The sequence below is a fragment of the Gopherus flavomarginatus genome, chromosome 22, assembly GCF_025201925.1.
Source record: "Gopherus flavomarginatus isolate rGopFla2 chromosome 22, rGopFla2.mat.asm, whole genome shotgun sequence".
NCBI classification, from domain to species: domain Eukaryota; kingdom Metazoa; phylum Chordata; order Testudines; family Testudinidae; genus Gopherus; species Gopherus flavomarginatus.
In genome coordinates, this window is record NC_066638.1 from 5,444,882 (window position 1) to 5,463,582 (window position 18,701).

Sequence of the window (18,701 nt, forward strand, 5' to 3'; positions counted from 1 at the left end):
GGGCACTGAATGCTTGAGAACCTGGCCCTGAGCTTGTCTCAAAATTTGGCCCAAAAGGCCTGGTTAAGAGTAGTTGAATTACCCACAACTCCAGCTGAGAACAGTGGAAGTCCCAGTTGCTTGGCACCTTTCAGGATGACCGTGCAGGCTCAGCAGGCTGCAAACAGATTTCACCTTCCATTGTTTTTTGTCTTGGATCCGGTACCGTTTCCACATGACCCTTTGTCTTGAAAGGAACAAGATGAACAGTGTGGTGGATTGGGGAGATTAGTCTTGTTTTGCCTTACAGCAGGCAATTGGGTGTCTCTGAAAAACCTCAAGTCCCAATCAGATAGCAAGACCTCCTTTTCCAGACCTGTCCTGCTAGCAATTCTGGGCCAGATCCTCAGCTGGTGTAAACCAGCATAGCTATGCTGATTTACACCAGCTAAACTTCTGGCCCTCCATTCCTGCTTAATGCCATCAGGGCACCACCAATGAGGTAATATTGATACAACTAAGAAAGCGCCCAGAGATATTCTGTAGGCCATTTGGGCACATCTGACCCTGCTCAAGTGTAGTGAATTCATTAGACCTTTCAGTGAGACCAGGTGCGTGAGGTAATATCTTTTATTGGACTAATTTTATGGGAAGGGACATGCTTTTGAAATTCACAGAGCTCTTTTTTCAGGTCTGGGGTAGGTAACCAGAATGTCCAAGCTAAATACAAGGTGGGACAGATTGTTAAGTGTAAGAAGTTCACATATACTATAGGAGACCACTTAAAATGAAGAGAGCAGTAAACCCCTCTGCAGTCATACGATAATGGAGGGTTAGCTGGCAATGGGGTCTGTTACAAGTCGTTGTAATGATCCATAAAACCAGGGTCTCTGTTAAGTCCAGGGTTTTTAGCATCCAGCAGACACTATTTAATTTAAGTTCCCAGGCCCATCTCTTAGACCTTTCAGTGTCGTTTTGGCTCAGCATCCAAGCTGGGAGAAATGGTCACAAGCCAGATACCATGAGGAACTAGCCGTGATTTCTCTGGATTCTGTTTCTGGCACCCTGCAGGAGAAGACCAAAAGTACCATTCAACGGTTATGCCGGCCATGAAAACACCAACGTCCGAGCGACGTTTGAAAATCCGATGTACGACCGAAACCTACAACCCACAGACATCATGGCCAACGAGGCGGATTTCACTGTCAGCACCGTGTGCACGGCGGTATAGCACTCATCCTCTCGTGCGGTGAGTGTGAGAAAAGAAAATTTGATACTTGGCTGTTGAAGGCACCCGCAGATCTATCTATTTCATTGGCCCAACCAGGCTGCAGCAGTCACCATTAAAACGCCAATGTTGTTATAAACAGGGTCTCTTTAATGGTGACCACTGACTAATCCACTGTAATCCACACATGCAGTTTATACAGAGCCTTGCTTTGACTTCAGCCCAGGTGCCGTGCTGTTACTTGGACAGAAATGGGCGTTGATCCATACAGATCCCTGTTTGCTTGTGAAAACCTAACATTTAATTGGCATCTTTTGGAATTCTAAGTCCAACCCCCTGAGAGGCACATGCTCACCCCTGCCCTTTCCCCCCCCAGTGAGGAGAACAAACACCTGGTTGGGGAGGGAGAGGGAAGTGAGTCCAAAATTCAAACTGGAATAATTCCCTTAATAAAAATAAAAAATTGCAGGCAGGGAATCTCGCCTAGTGGTTTCAGCAGGAGCCTGTGTTCTAGTCTCTTGTGAATTCGGGGAGCATGAATAGTCTTGTGGTGAAGGCGCTGGATTGGAACTCAGGAGATCAGGACTGGATTCCTGGCTCTGCCACAGACTTCAGGCTTGGCTACACTGGTGCTTTACAGCATTTCAACTTTCTCACTCAGGAGTGTGAAAAAACACCCCCCCGAGCGCAGCAAGTTACAGCTCTGTAAAGTGCCAGTGTAAACAGTGCCCCAGCGCTGGGAGCGTGGCTCCCAGAGCTGTAAGCTAATCCCACGGGGAGGTGGAGTTCCTGCAGCGCTGGGAGAGCTCTCTCCCAGCACTGGCGCCACGACCACACTCGCACTTCAGAGCGCTCCCGCACCAGCGCTTTGGAGTTTCGAGTGTAGCCAAGCCCTTCCTGTGTGACCTTGAACAACTCAATGAGCCCTTCCCTGCCTCCGTCCCCTCTGTACAACAGGGTTAACAGCCCTGCTCTATCTCACAGGGGCGTTGGGAGGATAAATACATTGCAAGATTGTCAGGTGCTTAGATGCTGTGGTGACTGGGCCCCGATAAGCACCTAACAGTTAGAAAGTTATTACTGTCAAATCTGTGACTCATCTCAGCTTTTGCTAAGGGGAGCAGAGACAGGTTCAGTCAGTCAGCACCAGTGCACGAACCAAAATGTTTGGGAATCCATCACTGGCAGGCAAATACACCAGGCTGTTATACAGGGGAAGAGATTTGAGATCATCCCCAACACCTTAGATCCACACATCCAAACACTTTGGATCTGATCACTGCAGTTTGGTTCCATCTGTAAGTAGAGACCATGATGCTGTTACTGAGACTGCCTTGTGCACAGTGGGAGGAGAGGAGCAAGGTGGCCCAGTGGTTTGGGCAGTAGCCTGAGACTTGGAAAAACCGGCTTCAAGTCCCTGTTCCGCCACAGCCTTCTTTTGTGACCGTGGTCAAGTCACTTAGCTTGTCTGTGCCACAGTTCTCCATCTGTACAGTGGAAATCATAGCCTTGCCCTACGTCATAGAGGCATGGGGGTGGGAGGGTAAATACATTACAAACTGTGAGGTGCTCAGATATTATGGTAATGGGTGCAAGGTAAGGTATATCTTAGGCCAGGGGTATACACCAGAAAATATCACAAAAAAAGTGTGTTTGCTGGCATATCTTAGACATCAACATAAGCTACACCAGTAAAAGTACTTATTTTTGCCAGTATAAGCAGCATCCCCACCCCTAGCCAGTATTGCTATATCAGCAAAAGTTTCTAGTGTAACCCTGGCCTCAGAAAGATAGTAAAACTGCCTCTGGTTCTTGCATGTCTAATAATAACTTGTCTTGTCTCTCTCTCCTTTCCTCCCCAAATGCGCCAGAATTCTCCACGGGCAGGTGTCCTGTTGATGATTGTGTTTCACCTCACTAGTCCTCGGTCATTATCTTCCCTCCCCTAGTCATGCTGAGGCTGTGGAGAAGCTGCTGCTCCGTTGCTGGACTTTGAGTTACTCCAGAGAGAGCCTGCTAGGCTGTCTTCCATCCTCCTCATCTTCACCAACCCACCACGTCTTGCAGTGGATAATCAAGCCAACCAAAGTGTCTCCTCCAGCACAGCTCGGGAGAGCCTCTCCTTTTCCCCTCCACTGACCCACTTCCAGGTCCTCCTGGCCAACTCCAAGACTGCAGTGTTGCTGCTCAGAAATCAGACCGCACCCAGCTGCTGAGCCTTAGAAGGCAGGTGATCGCCTTCTAAATTGCCTTGCCAACCTGCTGTTCATTATCTCAAGAGAAGCAGTTAATGCCGGCTGAGTGCTTTTCTAGCAGTGGAAACAGCTGTTGGGGGCTTCTGTGAAACCAACACCCCCATTGCTTTTGGGAAAAAGCTTTCTTGGCAAAGGGATGGACTTCAGGTTGCATGGCACAAAATGTCTATGGGCGTAACTGAGACATCCAACTTCTGGAAGGGAGAAATGATTGGTTGGTTTGTTGTTGATTTTTGTTTTGGTTTTTGGCAAGGGCTTTTAGTGATGCAAAAGTTCTGAACAAGGATTTTTTTTTTATTAGAGAGAAGGAAAATCTTTTTTTCCCTTCTTATTGATTTTTCCCTTGGTTTTCTTCTGCTGCTGCTGTTAATTTCAACATCCTTTCTCTAAATCTCAGAGGTCACCATGGGGCCAATAGGAATTGAGTCTCTCAACCAATGATTCTCTGTCCCTCCTGTCCCAGCGGTTAATGATTGCTGCTCTTCTGTAACTCTTTACACAAACATACAAATTTAGGGGGATAGAAAAAAAGAAAACTTCTTTTTCAAAATAGACCCTACAAATGCAGATCATTTTTTCCCCTAGTGAGTTCAGAAACCTTTGCCCTTTCCATGGCAATACGGGAAGGGCTTTAATTTCAATGCGGCACCATGGGCTATATTTCTCAGAGGCCAAAAGACAGTTTTGACCGCAATGAAAGCAGATAAGAAGACTTGATGTTGTTATTTTTCCCTTCAAAGAATGACGCTTTGGTGATGAGACTGGTCGGCTCTAATAAAGGGATTTAGGTTTTGATTCAGGATTTAATTCTGTTTGGTGTGAGTAGCTCTTTGTTAGACAGGACTGAAGTCATAGAGAGCAACCGTGCCGTTTTATCACATCACGAGCCGACCACTTTTCCCAATGCAGCAGACTTAGACCAGTATGTGTCAAATGAACTTAGAAGAAGCAGCTTTTAGTTACTGAAGTGGAAACAAAACTTTAAAAAAAAACACAAAAAACCCAAGGTGTTAATTTACATTTGTTTGGTTTTGAACAGTATCTTTCCCCTGTCTAATGTTGTCTAGGTTCCTGTCTGATTAAAGCCACACTGCAGTGCTTTTCTTTGCTTTCCCCTTTACTGGAGCTATAGATATATTTATTTTTACTTCTAGCTCTTATTTTGACAGCTGTCTGACAGTAAGCAGTGATCTGCAGCCTGTTTGCTGAACAGCCAGCCTGCCAAAACACAGGCCAGTTGCACTCTCAGAACCATGCTGCTCAGATTGATTGGGAAGAGACTCATGTGTGTGTTTAAAGCGATAGAGTCCTGTGGCCCCTTATAGACTAACAGACGAATTGGACGAAGTGGTTATTCACCCACGAAAGCTCACGCTTCAATATGTCTGTTAGTCTGTAAGGTGCCACAGGACTCTTTGCTGCTTTTACAGCTCCAGACTAACACAGCTCCCCCTCTGATGTGTGTGTTTGTGTATGTGTGTGCATTCAAATCAGGTGCCCGTTTTTAATAGTGCGAGTGATTAACTACTGGAACAGCTTAGTCAGGGTTGTGGTAGATTCTCCATCCCTGGCAATTTTTCAGTCAAGATGGGCAGTTTTTCTAACCGATCTACCCTAGGCGTTACTGTGGGGCCTGTGCTATGCAGGAGGTCAGACTAGATAATCACAGTGGTCCCTTCTGGCCTTGGCATCTCTGAAAAACCAGCGCGCCGATCCTGCAATGAACGCCAGTGATGCCAGGGTCTGCTCACACATTGCTCCTTGCCAGTTTGGGTAGTGGGCCCATGCTGACAAAGAGCAGCTCCCCCAGCAGGACACTAGCAACGGGTCGTACCCAATGCACTGATGAGGCTGATCCTCGTGCTACTGGGGGAGGGGGAGTTCCCTCTTGGGGCAGGGGGTTAAAGTAGTGATGAGCAGCTCCCTCTAAAGCAAAGATTTTGTGGGTTATGGGCCCCATTCCATCCCCATCCCCACTTGTGTGGACTGATAGAGAGTCTGGATCCAGTTGCAAATTGAGATAGACAGATGTATAAGAAAAGAACTCCACAGCGCGTGACTGAAGTGTGCAGCAGCATTCAGTATCGTAGCCACAGGGCCAGCTTCTTGCCTTTGCACGTGTGTCAATGTGGAGTAACTCCTGTGAGCTCAATGGGGTAACCAAGCTAAGGATCAGCCCAGTGATTTTTATTTTGCCTGCAAATAGGTGACCAGCTTCAGATTTGAAGATTTGAGACCTCTCTCTGGTCTCCCTCCATTATCCCAGCCACTAGTTCAACCAAATAAGATCCCCAGGCGATTGCACAGAGCATTATTCCTATTCTTTTTAGTGACCCCATGGTATATTGTGAGGACCCAGCTCCCCTAGAAAGAGAACTGTGCTTTTAGCAAGAGAGCATCCTCTTGCAATCATTCATGCTCTGCTGATAATTATTGTATCAAATTGGCAGCCCTCTCGACCTTCACACTTACTGTTCTGCTTCAGAACGTCAGACCAACGGTGGGGACAGAAATGACGTCCTCCTGCTTCCACCATACAGACCCCACTGCCACTTGACCTAAATTAGAAACGTCGCCAGCTGTGAGCAGGACAGGATATATGACACACATTTGAGCAGTTCTGATTCTGTTCAGTAGAGGGCAGTGGCGCGCACGCGCACGCACACGCACACGCACACGCACACGCACACACACACACACACACACACACAGAGTTAACTAAAGAATTAAGGGCCCCACATTCTCAGTGTTTCTGATTTGTTCAGATAAGGCAACAGTACAGGATATATAGAGAGGTTTAGAAGCCACCAGATGTCTTTTAATAGCATGGCAGGATGAACTGTGGCTCTATTTAAACACAGCACTAGCTGCTTTCAACCAATTATGTACCAGTTTTCGTTGCTGTTCATGCAACAGTTCAAAGGTGGTACTGCCCCATTTTTTTTGCAAGCTGGCTGGGTCATGAAATGTGACACATTTTTCATTCTTGTGCCCATCGGACTTGCATTATGTTTAAAAAAAAAAAAAGAAAGAAAAAAAATCCCTCTTTTGTACAGAGATATATTTTTATGAAACAAAAGTTTGTACAGTTAAAAAAAGACACAATGTAAATGGGTTTTTTTTTCATTATTGTAGTAAACAGTAGTGGAAGATTGGCTTTTTTGTAAATGTAATAAAATGTATAAATATGGTTTACATTAAAAAATTGTAAATATGTAATCTATACATATACTTGGCTTGTCTGCAGTATATTCAAGTTAATTTATCTGTCTCTGTATATGAGGCTTTTCATTGTGTCCAGGCATACTTTACTGAATTTGAAAGCTATTTTAAATTTTTGAATTAAAATAAAATATAAATTTTTGCATTGCTTTTCTTACATTTTCCTGGCATTTTTTCATGTGCTTCCAAGGATCTCCTCATTCTACTCTGCAAGGAGGCTATGGACACCAACCACGCAAGCTGGGAAAGGCCTCTCTGTATCTCCTGAAAACAGGAGGGTTCAGCCAGCCTGCAGATAAACCTCGATATAGGTGGGCTGAAGACACAGAGGATTCTCGTTGCTGTACTGAATCTTTTCTCTTTCCTTCATGCAGTTCTAATCTAGAATGGCGGGGTTGGGGCTGCAGGTCAGAACTGAATGGGATTGGCAGAGCTGGGGAGGGGAAACCCAAGACTGGCCTAGCAGGGAATGCGGCAGAGTGGGATTTGGATGCGAAGGCAGAGCTGAGTGTGGGGTGTGCCCAGCACTGGAATAGCAGGGAGGTTCAAAAGATGCATTGGCAGAGCTGCGGGAGAAGCCAGGGCTGGCTTAGAAGTGCACTGTCGATCTGGCTGAGGTGCTTTGGCAGAGGGACAGTACAGGAAAAAGGCGGACGCCTACGCCAGCCACCTCTCTTGCTCTGCGACCAGCTCTACAGAAGGCCTTTATTCCCTGGCCTTCCTGAGCACCATGTTCACAGACCCATAAAGTGAACAATAGGAGCAAAAGGCGGGAAAGGGAATCAGACAAGACCCTTTCCCCTTCCCACTTTGCATACTGTTCTCTCCTACCACAGCCGGCAGCCCTCAGGAATCCTTAGAAGACATCCCCGATCTGGATTCAGTCTGTGCTTCCTGCCTTGCAGCAGATTCATGCACAAGGAGCTAAACTGAACTTCCCCCAGGGTGACTTCTTCTCTCTCCAATTGCTCTGCTAATAGGGTGGGGTGATATTCCACCTGTAATCCTTACCTATTTTGGTTTTCATTGGCGAGCTGTTGCTATTTCATCCACAGGGGAGGAGGAATGGGTGGGGGATTCCGTGAGATTATAGAAAGAAAGGGGGCCAGATCCTTAGCTTCGGTGGGGCTATGCTCGTTTACAGCAGCTAACAGCGCTACTGAATTACCCCAGTTGTGGAGCGGGACTAGAAATTCGGAGGAGCTGCATGAGTGGCTGGATGAAAAGCGATGGATTTAACGCTGACACCTCCTTGACTCATCCGCCCTGCTCCCAATCAGAAAAGCAGGGACCTGTGTTCCCCCTGTCATGTGAAAAGCCCCTCGCTCTTCAGTGTGGTCAGTAAAACAAAAGAAAAGAAAGTGGGGCTAGGAGAGGCCAGAGAGCTAGAGGTTGTGACATGAAATCAGCTCCTTAGTTCAGTTACTCCTCAAGCCGCGAGGGCCAGGGAGCAGCGTTCTCATCTGGCTCAGCAGTTATTGGTTACCTCTGAATGCCCTGTTGGCGCTGAAAGACATTTTCCATTGGAGTCCGTGCAGTAGCATAGGGCTAGGCGGGCCTGCTTGTCAGTTGGGTTATGCTCTTAAGTGATATGAAGACAAAGCAAAGATCCTGCCGGCAGCTGGTGCTCACTCACAATCCCACAGGACATGTTGTAGAGCAGAGCTTTTGGCCCCCTATGTCCTGGCCAAATTATTAGAAAAACCACATTCTTCCTCCCTCGAGTCCACCTGCAGTTTCAGCCAGATGTGCCGCTCTTCAGTAGGGGCCCTAGACCATTGCATGGCATAGCTGGGCCCGGCCTCACTGCAGTGGTGGCTACGGTTTTACTGGCACGTGAAATGATCCCTTAATATCCCTCGTTTACCTCACAAGGTGTTTCTGAGACAGAAAGTACTTAATAGGCAACAGCAAACTCCGATTATTGGCAAAACAGTGTCATAGGAGCGCACAGTGTTACAACTGTTGTTTTAGTCCTGATTTGGGTAGAGGGACTACAACTGAACCATGGTTTTATAGGAATTACTAGCGCTCCAGATGTTAAAGGGAGCCATGCTGATTGGTCCAAGAAGCATTTGTCAGACTTGGTCCCTAAAGCACAGAGTATGTAGTTAAACTACACAGAACTAAAATGGTGGCCATGCTGCCGTGTGCCCAAGTTTGTGCCTGTCGGAAGAAGGCTGGGGTCTTAGCGGCTACACAGCAAACTCAGCCATGCCATGAGTATTTGGCTGGATTTTTAGAAGGGTTGAGAAGAGTTTGTTGAACTATTTTGACTTTTCAACCCAACTTTTCATTGAAAGTTTGGCAGAAAAGAGCACCCAAAATATCAACAATCTTTTGTCGATCTTTTTTTTCAGTTTAGCTGGTTTGAAATATTTTAATCTTTTGCAAAATTAGAGAGGGGGAGTTTAAATATTTACAAACTATTTTACTGTTTCTTTGTCTAGGGATTGTGCTGGACACACATGGGTATGAATTGGAGCTGTGGGGGCTCATCTCTTCAGACAATCAGGCTCATGAAGACTAAAATGTATTCACCCATGAAAGCTCATGCTCCAGTACGTCTGTTAGTTTCTAAGGTGCCACAGGACTCTTTGCTGCTTTTTACAGATCCAGACTAACATGGCTACCCCTCTAATACTAAAATGCTCATGTGTGTGATTTTCAGAGCTGGATGGGAATATAAATGGGGAATTACATGCCTAACTGGGTGCATATGAGAAAGTTATAAGCCCGTAAGTTTTTTTCATAAATTGAGCATATTTTTAACCACAGTTTCCAGAAAGTGCCCTGATCATGTTTTTTTTCACTTTAAACCATGTTCAGCACAGTCTCAGCTCGCACCCAGGGAATTTTCCTAGGGTTGACAAGGCTCAAGGGTTGTATATGTGACACCCGTGTGTTGTTAGCAGTGCTTAAAAAAAACACCTCTTTTATTTGTAGGCAGGCAGTTCTGCCCATTACCATGGCCCAAATGGAGAGTAATTTGTTTTGATGTAGTGCTTTTCATTTGGAAGGGATCCCAAAGCATCTGCAAACCACATATTCATGGAGCACATCTGCCAACCATTGGAATGCAGCCCCCTCTGGGAAGGAGCGCAGCAGCTGTTCAACAACACGCTGCAATGTTCCTCAGCAGTTTACGTCAGGAAGAATAATGCACAGAGGGCAAATGTGGGTAGGCAGAGAAGGTATTTCCTCTTCTCCCTTCCCTGCCCACGTCTTTCCTCCGCACCCTAAGGCAGAACGCTAAATAAACCATTTCCCGGTCTGAAATCAAGACCATCAAGTGAGACATCTGTGACAGTGCACAACTTTAATCCCCATGCCCCCTGGAGAAAGGCTCAGCAGAAAAACAAATTAGTAATGTAATTGCTGTACTGAGCTACCTGGAAGAAAAAGCCTCATGTCCCTGCCAACATGGTTCAGTCCACCTGGCCCCAGAATTACTTCAAACAGCTGTTTGCTGAGGTCTTCCAGTCCTAACCATGAGCCCCCAAAATGAGCTCCTGACAATGGCTGGGCTGGGTGCTGGGCTGGAAACTGTCCCACCTGGATTAACACCTTGTTCTCCCAGCTCTTCTCTTCCCCTTCTTCACACAGTGCGCAAAGATATTTTTTCTTTTCTGCCAGTAATTTAATGGACCACAGGTAGGTTTTAATCTGGTGACTGTAGCAAACAGCCCTGCAGCAGCAGCATCCCCTGCGCACCTGTGGCATTTCAACAGGGCGAGTAAATGCAAATGCCATTTCCATTCAGGAAGGGAACAAAATGCGCCTATGTTCCATGTGCTGCCATGCCAGGTAATAGCTGTGCTGATGCTGGACAGGGAGATTTGGGGATGTATGTGTGGGGGAGTGGGGGACACTAAAAGGGTCTTTGTCATGGTCAGACAGGAGGCGGGAGGTGTTTGGGGAGCAAGCCCAACCCACACTCACCCCGCAGAGGTGGCCTCCTGTTGCGTAGGGCTGGGCCCAGCTTCATGCTCTGGGCTTTGCCACCTGGCACATGGGCTCATAACATCACTCAGGTTTGGCCCCGGCTGCCCTCTCCTCCTCAGCGGGACCCACCTTGAACTTGCCCGCAAACCGCTGGTGGGATGGGACCAGCCGTTTGGGAAATACTGACCTACAGCGTGAGAGCCTTTCTGCAGAATCCTTACAGCAGCTGACTGTGTGTCCGTTTCCAGACTGCACTCAGCAGTGCCTGATATAGGAATGTGAGCAGAAAAGAGGGTGAATGGTGAGGTGGGAAAATGCAGACATGAAAGGTGTCTCTGTGGGCAAACGGCCCCTAGAATTTGGGCCAGAAATTGGGCCGTCTGGAATTATTTTTTTAAGGCTGTCTCTCAAATGAAAGCCCTCCAGTTCTCTGCACGTGTCTGAGGACAACGCAGAAAACTGCCAGCTGCAGCCTTTAGGAAGCAGTCTCCTCTCTGGCTGGATTCAGATGTGCATGGAAAGGCTCCCGAAATGGCACAAGCTTTGCATGACTCAGCCAGGCTGGAAGTGAAAGTGACTTTAAGAGCCCAGCTGCCAAAGCCCCCGAGTCCCAGTTAAAGGCTCCACTGCTGTCCAGACAGAATATACCAAAGCAAGTCCAGGCCCCTGAGATGGGACTCTGTCTCTCTCCTAATGTCTGTGGCTGGATGGCAGGTGCATCAGGCTGGGCTACTCCCAGTACACTGAGATGGGAAAGGTTGTAAGTCTGCAGCCAGCGGGTAAGAACAAAAAGCCAATCGGTTTCTAGGCCCTGTAGTCAAACCAGCCTCCCAGGATCCCACAGCTCAGCAGGTTAAGGTCCTGGGTAGCACTCGGAGGGCTGATCTTCATGGAGAAATGGGTGCAGGCGATAGTGTGGGTGAGGCCATATATGGGGCGCTCCTCTCTCTGAGTCAGTACTGACCTCAGGGCAGTGCTTTGGGGCGCTGTGGTTCAGGGAGAAATGTAGTTGAGTCACTTGGTGAGCACCTCCCTATAAGTATTGACCCCAATGTGCTTGCGAGGGGGGTGAGAGGGGCGTGCGGCTGAGGTTTCTTTCAGGTGAGACGTAAAACCAAGAACTAGACATTTGTGAACGTTAAATATCCTGTGCAGTTCTGTCAAGATCTGTGGTGCTAGCACCGGTGTCAGGGACAAAAAGTCCAATCTGGGCAGTGCCATTCCTCCTTCATTAATTGCTGCCACAGTTTCAAGTGGCCTTCATCACTTCCTGTCCCAAACTGAGGACCAGCCTTCTTAGAATCACTGACATCCCCCAGAAGTGGCTGCACTCAAGGGGTAAGTAGGCGAAATTATCTGTCGATCTCTGTGCAAAGCACAGCCGGATCCCATTGAATGGGATGATTTAATTGGGAATTGGTCCTGCTTTGAGCAGGGGGTTGGACTAGATACCACCTAAGGTCCCTTCCAACCCTGAGATTCTATGATTCTATGAATGAAAGGCCCCGTAGAAAGGGAAGCTAGTTTCCTTTTGGCTTGGATTGTGTCATGGCTGCAATGCTTTTTTGTGTGCATTTGGGGAATCCAGACTCTGGGAGAAGGACATTTCTTTTGCTTGAGTTCCGTCTGAGCTGGTAAGTGTCTCCCTCACACTGAGGGGAGAGGTGATGCAAACAGATGGAACGGAGATGCCATCGGGCAGGGTTGAAAGTTCCATGGGAGAGAGGAGCCCAAGGCTGGAATATCAGAGGAGCAGTCGACTGAAAATATCTGCATGGCTGGAGGGAGCTGCAGAGCAGGACTGGGGGGTTGTAGGGCTGGAATAGCGGGAGGGCTGCAGGTGAGGATTCCACAGCAGCGAGCCTGCCCATTCCTTGGGGAAGGGACCGTACGTTGCTGGCTACTTTCCATGGCTAGAACTTTTCAGGTCTAAATAATCAGCAAGGTAGTTTTGCGGGGAACCTTACACATCCCCTGCCTTTACAGAGCCTGCCTCTGACCTGCGCTTTTTCGAGCACGGAGCCTTTTAACATTTCCATTTTGATCGCAGGCCCAGGATGCCCTCCTCCCAGCCTAGGCTAGGAAGATGAAACAAAGCAGTTACAAAGAAAACCTATAAACTTGGTGCTGCCTTCGGTTCAGCCACAGTAATTCAGTTCCACCCACTAACCGGTCTGAGTCATTTGCTCCTGGCGAGTCTGCAGTATCTATAATAAGGGAATCATTTGACTCCCAGAGGGAAAATCAGACACGGAAAGTCGACTGCGCTTCTGAGAAACTGCACACTCCTTTCAGCAGGATTGTCTCCAAGCGATCTTATGTTCCTCCTTCTACAACCTGCATCTCTGCAGTTTGGATCACTCCTCGGGGAAAGGCAGCCAGGCACGACACATGGCTGGGAGCCAGGACACGGAGGCTGGGACTCAGGGGCTCCATTTACACCCACTCTAAGGCCCTTCACACTGCCAGGACTGCATAAAGGCGACTCGTATCCTGAAGAGTCTGGATGCAGTTCCTGGCTTTGGCAAAGGCTTCTTGCGTGACTTTAGGTAAGTCACTTAGGCCTGTCTGCTGTTATTATTTGCACAGTGGTAGTGCCTAGGAGCCCCATTCATGGACCAGAGCTCCATTGGGCTGCAGACACAAAAAGCTTATGACCTACGTATAAGACAAAAGACATGAGACAACCAATGGGTACAGACAGATGGGGGAGCACAAGGAAACAAGTGTGGAAGAAGGGAAAGAATTGAAAAGGATTTGTAGGGGATCTTAATGCATGTCAGTCTGTTAGCAAGAGTTAGGCCAGATGTAACCCTAATGACGTGAGATTTGTAGAAGCGAGGATAGTGTGAGGCGAGTAGGAAAGAACTGTGTGAGAAGTTATCACGACCTTGCACTGATAATCAAATACGTAGACTGGCACCCAGAAGTGAGGAAAATAAGATAGCAAGATAGCCCATGTATAAACAAAATGCAGCTGTTGCTCATTATTGTCTGTATTATTGCTTGTTATTGTCTGTAACAAAGGTATAAATGCTTGCTGTAATTGTTTACTTGCTGAGAGACCTGTCTGGGACTGGGGCGACCCACTGTCCTAGGGCACTCCCTCTCTCTATTGCAATTGCTGGAGAAATAATAAAGTATTTGATTTTGCTGCACCCAAACAAAAAAGCGAGAACTGAGTTTTTCTCCGACACAAGGGTGCATCTTTCTACATTTGAGCTGGATGGTCAAATTCCCACCTTAAGCAGACAGCACCCTAAAAACAGAAGTGGAGTGGTGGGAGGGGCTAGCTACCCTAATATGTGCGTAGGGTCTTGGACAGGATTGTACTCTGGGCCTCGCGCCACCGCGGCGACACTGTTCTTTTTAGCTCACTAGCTCTGATCAGAGCTAGTGTGGGTGTGTCTTCCGGAGCTGCAGATTACACCTTCCAACTCGAATGCAGACATCCAGAACAAGCCAGTGCTGGTCAGCAGGATGGACAGTGGCTCAGCACATTTGCTGCATAGTCATTGTCATGCTTGTGTGTTGGGTTTTTTTTTGTAGGCAGCACTGCAAATTTAAACTTAAATAAACTAAATAAACCTGCTTTTTAAGTAAGTGTCCACGCACCCTTAGGCACCAGTTTAACTAAATTAGTTTAATGTTGCACCTTAAATTAAGCCTGTACAACTTTGCTGTGCAAACAAATCTCGCCCCATAATCTCGCCCCGGTGCAAGGCAAACCCTTTAGGCGTCTCCTGTCAGGCATCCAGAATCACTAGCAGCTTTTTACTATTCTATGTATGCAGCTGTGGAAAGGTGCAGCAAAGAGATTGCCCTTTCCCTGTGAGAAAGCAAGTTTGTGGAGCTATAAATCCCAGTGGCAGGTTTGGATTAAGCCCATTGCTGTAAATTCCTTCCTTCCTTGTGTCATAACCTATTCCCAGATTTGGACCTTAGCGTCCAAAATATGGGGGTTAGCATGAAAACCTCCAAGCTTAGTTACCAGCTTGGACCTGGTAAAGCTGCCACCACCCAAAAAATTAGAGTGTTTTGGGGCACTCTGGTCCCCCCAAAACCCTTCCCTGGGGACCCCAAGACTCAAATTCCTTGAGTCTCACAACAAAGGGGAATAAACCATTTCCCTTCCCCCCTCCAGGTGTTCCCTCCCTGGGTTCCTGGAGAGGTACACAGACGCAAGCTCCGTGAATCTAAACAGAGGGACTCCACCCTCTCTATTTCCAGTCCTGGAAACACAAGCACTTCCCTTTTCACCCAGAGGGTATGCAAAATCAGGCTAGTAAATCTAACACACAGAGATTTTCCCCCCTGACTCCTTCCTCCCACCAATTCCCTGGTGAGCTACAGACTCAATTCCCTGGAGTTCCCCATTAAAGAAAAACTCCAACAGGTCTTAAAAGAAAGCTTTATATAAAAAGAAAGAAAAAATACATAAAAATGGTCTCTCTGTATTAAGGTGACAAATACAGGGTCAATTGCTTAAAAGAAATATTGAATAAACAGCCTTATTCAAAAAGAATACAATTCAAAGCACTCCAGCAACTACACACATGTAAATACAAAAAAACCAAACCTATCTTTGTACTTACAACTTGGAAACAGAAGATTAGAAAAGCAGGAGACAGAAATCCTCTCATAGCCGAGAGAGAGTACAGGCAGAACACTAGAACAAAGAACTCAGACACAAACTTCCCTCCACCAGATTTGAAAAAGTCTTGTTTCCTGATTGGTCCTCTGGTCAGGTGTTTCAGGTTACTCCTTTCCAGGTGTAAGAGACATTAACCCTTAGCTATCTGTTTATGACACGCCCTCCAAATTGCAGACAGTGGGGAAGCTCACTGGCGGCGATTTCCTCCTAGAACTTTAAAATAAACAGATTAATACAACACATGCACCTTTACATATACCACTAAGTATATAACTAACAGACTTCTACATTTTAAGAACACTTTTTAACTACTGGATTCTGGGAAACTGTCACGGGAGAGAGCATCAGCTACTTTGTTAGAAGCTCCTGAGATGTGCTGAATTTGAAAATCAAAATCTTGGAGAGCTAAACTCCAACAAAGAAGTTTCTTGTTGTTCCCCTTGGCAGTATGTCCCAGCACCTGGAAACTGGAATTTCCCCTAAGATCAGACTGTCCTGTTACACTGGGCAGGGAGCTCTGCAGGGAAATTGCCTCCTTGGCTCTGTCACACTGAGCAGTAGGCAGTAGACAGGGGGCACCGCAAGGAAATTGCATCTTGAGCTTAACTCTGCCCTTTGCCCAGCTGTGAAGACGGTTTAGACCTCGGAGGGAAATGGCAGCCAAGATACCAGTTCCCAAAGAAGATGGGGCACCTGGTGCAAATTGGCCAAGCACCATTGACAGCAGCTGAGAATCTGGCCCCTTCTTTGCTTTTCTTCTCAGAATATCTCGCTGCCCATTGCTCTCTCTGCCTCCTGTCCTCATTAGCTGTTTCTTTGTACGTCAATGAGCCAACTTGCATCATCCACCCTCCCTCCTGTCTCCCTCCTTTGGCTTCCTGCTTGAAAGAGGATGGATGGCAGGAATTCTTGGCAGGCAAGAAAAAACTAAAAGCCCTAGGCAGTGATTAGGGAAGAAAGTGCCTGGTGTAGAATAATTTATTCTCACTTCACTCTCTCCTCCCCTCGTGGAAAGCTGGGGTACCCGGTATGCACCAGGCCGCTGGCACAATGCTGCACTCCATGGGCTGGATCCAGGAGGAACAATTCATTTAGTTGCTGGCACTGCTGCTCTGTAAGGAGAAGCAGTGCACAATGGAAAGGGGCACCTGGGACAGATCCGTCCCTGCCAAGAAAAAGCTATCATTCCCCTGCTGGGAGCTGTCACTCTGATACCTCGCTCCTGCCAGAGCACACTTTCAAACCTAGCAAAGGGGTGTACAACACGGTGAGTAGGGGAGGGTTAGTGGTTGGGGGGGCGGGGGCTGGGAATAAGGTTTATTGGCTCTAGTCCCAACTCTAGGAGGTGAATGGGGTGTAGAGGTTAGAACAGAGGCACAAGAATCTGGATTCTAGTCTTATTTCTAGTTCTGAGTGTGGCCTTGTAGTAGTTAGATCTGGGGTCTGGAAGTCAGGACCCTTTTGTTCTATTCCCCACTCTGGGAGGAGCTTGGGGTCTAGTGGTTAGAGTAGAGGTCTGGGAACAGGATTCCTGAATCCTGGTTCTGGTGACTGGACCAATAAGCTGTGAATTTGGGCTTCGGGTTCCCTACCCAGCTTCCTTCCAACAAACTCAGCCCCAGACATAGAACTCCAATCCTGTGCAGGGCAGAGTGCCTCCCACTGGGAGCTGACTGTGCTGCACCTTGCAGAATTCAGCTGCTTTCAAGCATGCATTGCTATTCCTCTTTTCCGTCCTTTCAAAAGCTACTTTCTTGGTCTAGCATTTGGACCTCGGCTGCCCCAATTTGCTTGAATGGGCCTGGAATTCTCTCTTTAATGCCCCTTGCTTTCCTCTTGCCATTGATTGACTGCAATTAGCTTGCATCTTGGCTTCTGTTGATGAAATTTGTTTTTAAAGGGCATTATGCTGCCTTTGATATCCTGCTGCCTTCTTCCGCTCCACCCACGCTGGCTTCCCTGGATACAAGTTTGACTCACCCTGTGGTTTTCCTTTAACTTTCTATATGTTTCTTCCAAATCAGAGGGTACTTTACCTGTCTTTCCCTTTGGTTACTCCTCCTCTGCTAGTTTGCTTCCCTGGAATAAGGCCAGCAGTCAAAGCAGTAACTCCCAGCTTACTTTGGCTATGGAGATTTCAGCAGATGGTTTATGCCAAGGACCTGACTGCGCTGAAGTTTGGTAGAGACCATCCATCACATGCTGAGAGTGGTCTGTCTTTTTGTTTTGCAGTTCAGGGATCTAACAATAGTCCTGTTTGATTTGGGAGGGCACCGCTGGAGGAGAAACGTCGACGCCTGATGCAGAATTGATATAAAGACTTTCAGAATGGGCCATTGTTGCACGCTACTCCAGCTTCAAACCTCAGAGTAAGAGTCTCGTTCACTTCCCCTATCTGCAGGTGAGGATTATGGCCTGCTTGGTGGTGGTATAGCTATGGTAGCAGGCTCTGAGCTGAGCTTTTCAGGGTTAAAGCCTGTTGGATCAGAGCTAACATTTTTCAGCCCCCATGTTTTGCCACCCCTAACTTTCCCTACTCCTTCTCTTGCACTGGGAGGTCCCACTCTGATGGTATAAATACAAGATTTGGACAGGCAATAGCAAATCCTTGGAGATAGGAATCGTTAGCGTACTGGAGTTAGGCTCCGAGCTGGAAGTACTTGTCATGTTCAGAATATTTGCTTTTTAGACCGAAGTTATTTAAACTACCATCCCCCGCGTGCACCTGGCCTGGTATTTTTGAAGAGTCTAAGGTTTTAAAAACACCTTTCAAACTATCAAGTATCAACTGGGACATCTTGTCTGGAGCCTAAGAGACACGCAGCTCACACCTCAGCTGGCCAAATGAGGTGCCTTGGCTACCATACGATGCTGTTATAGAGACTGAGGCCTTTGTGTAGGTCTCTGCGGGGAGATAAGAGCTGCTCTTCACTCATTGGTAGAGGAGACTTTCAGACTTGTAGACTCTCATTAGCAACAACCTGCTGCAAAGTTTCCTCACACTGAAATCTGCCTATGGAATACTCTTCCTCAAGGAAAGTAGCAGAAGCCCAGGTGCTTGAGTTGCTTAAAATTGGCCAAAGTCGTGGAGAACAGATTATCCGGCTCTGACAGAGGAGCACAGACAAGAACCAATCAGCCTCTTCCACCTCTAATGTCTATAGCTCTATGGATATGAGGTTTCACAGCCCCGTGAACACGTGCAATGGAGTTGTGAAGAGACTGATCAATATCAGTGCAGGGCCCAGACTCACCGTCTTGCTGGGATTTGCTTTTATTTATAACCCACAAACCTAAACACCAGCCAAAGCGTCTTCTCTGAGCTCACCTGTCCCTAGGGTTCCTCTTCTGAACTCAAGAGACATTCCCACTCCCTGACCTCCTGCTTGGATTTAATTGGACCCACTGGCCAGCATGA

The 18,701-nt window shown here is 47.3% G+C and overlaps 1 protein-coding gene across 3 annotated transcripts in view; it reads left to right on the forward strand.

Moving 5' to 3' along the window:
* Positions 1 to 6,127, forward strand: part of CSMD2 (CUB and Sushi multiple domains 2) — a 560,963-nt gene extending 554,836 nt beyond the window's left edge. For all 3 annotated transcript variants that reach the window (XM_050932578.1, XM_050932579.1, XM_050932581.1), the window contains 2 exons: positions 1,051 to 1,228; positions 3,079 to 6,127. In XM_050932578.1, coding sequence (XP_050788535.1) covers positions 1,051 to 1,210 — 160 coding nt within the window. In that variant the 3' untranslated portion in view covers positions 1,211 to 1,228; positions 3,079 to 6,127. The remainder of the gene's footprint in view (positions 1 to 1,050; positions 1,229 to 3,078) is intronic.
* The last annotated feature ends 12,574 nt before the right edge of the window (positions 6,128 to 18,701 follow it).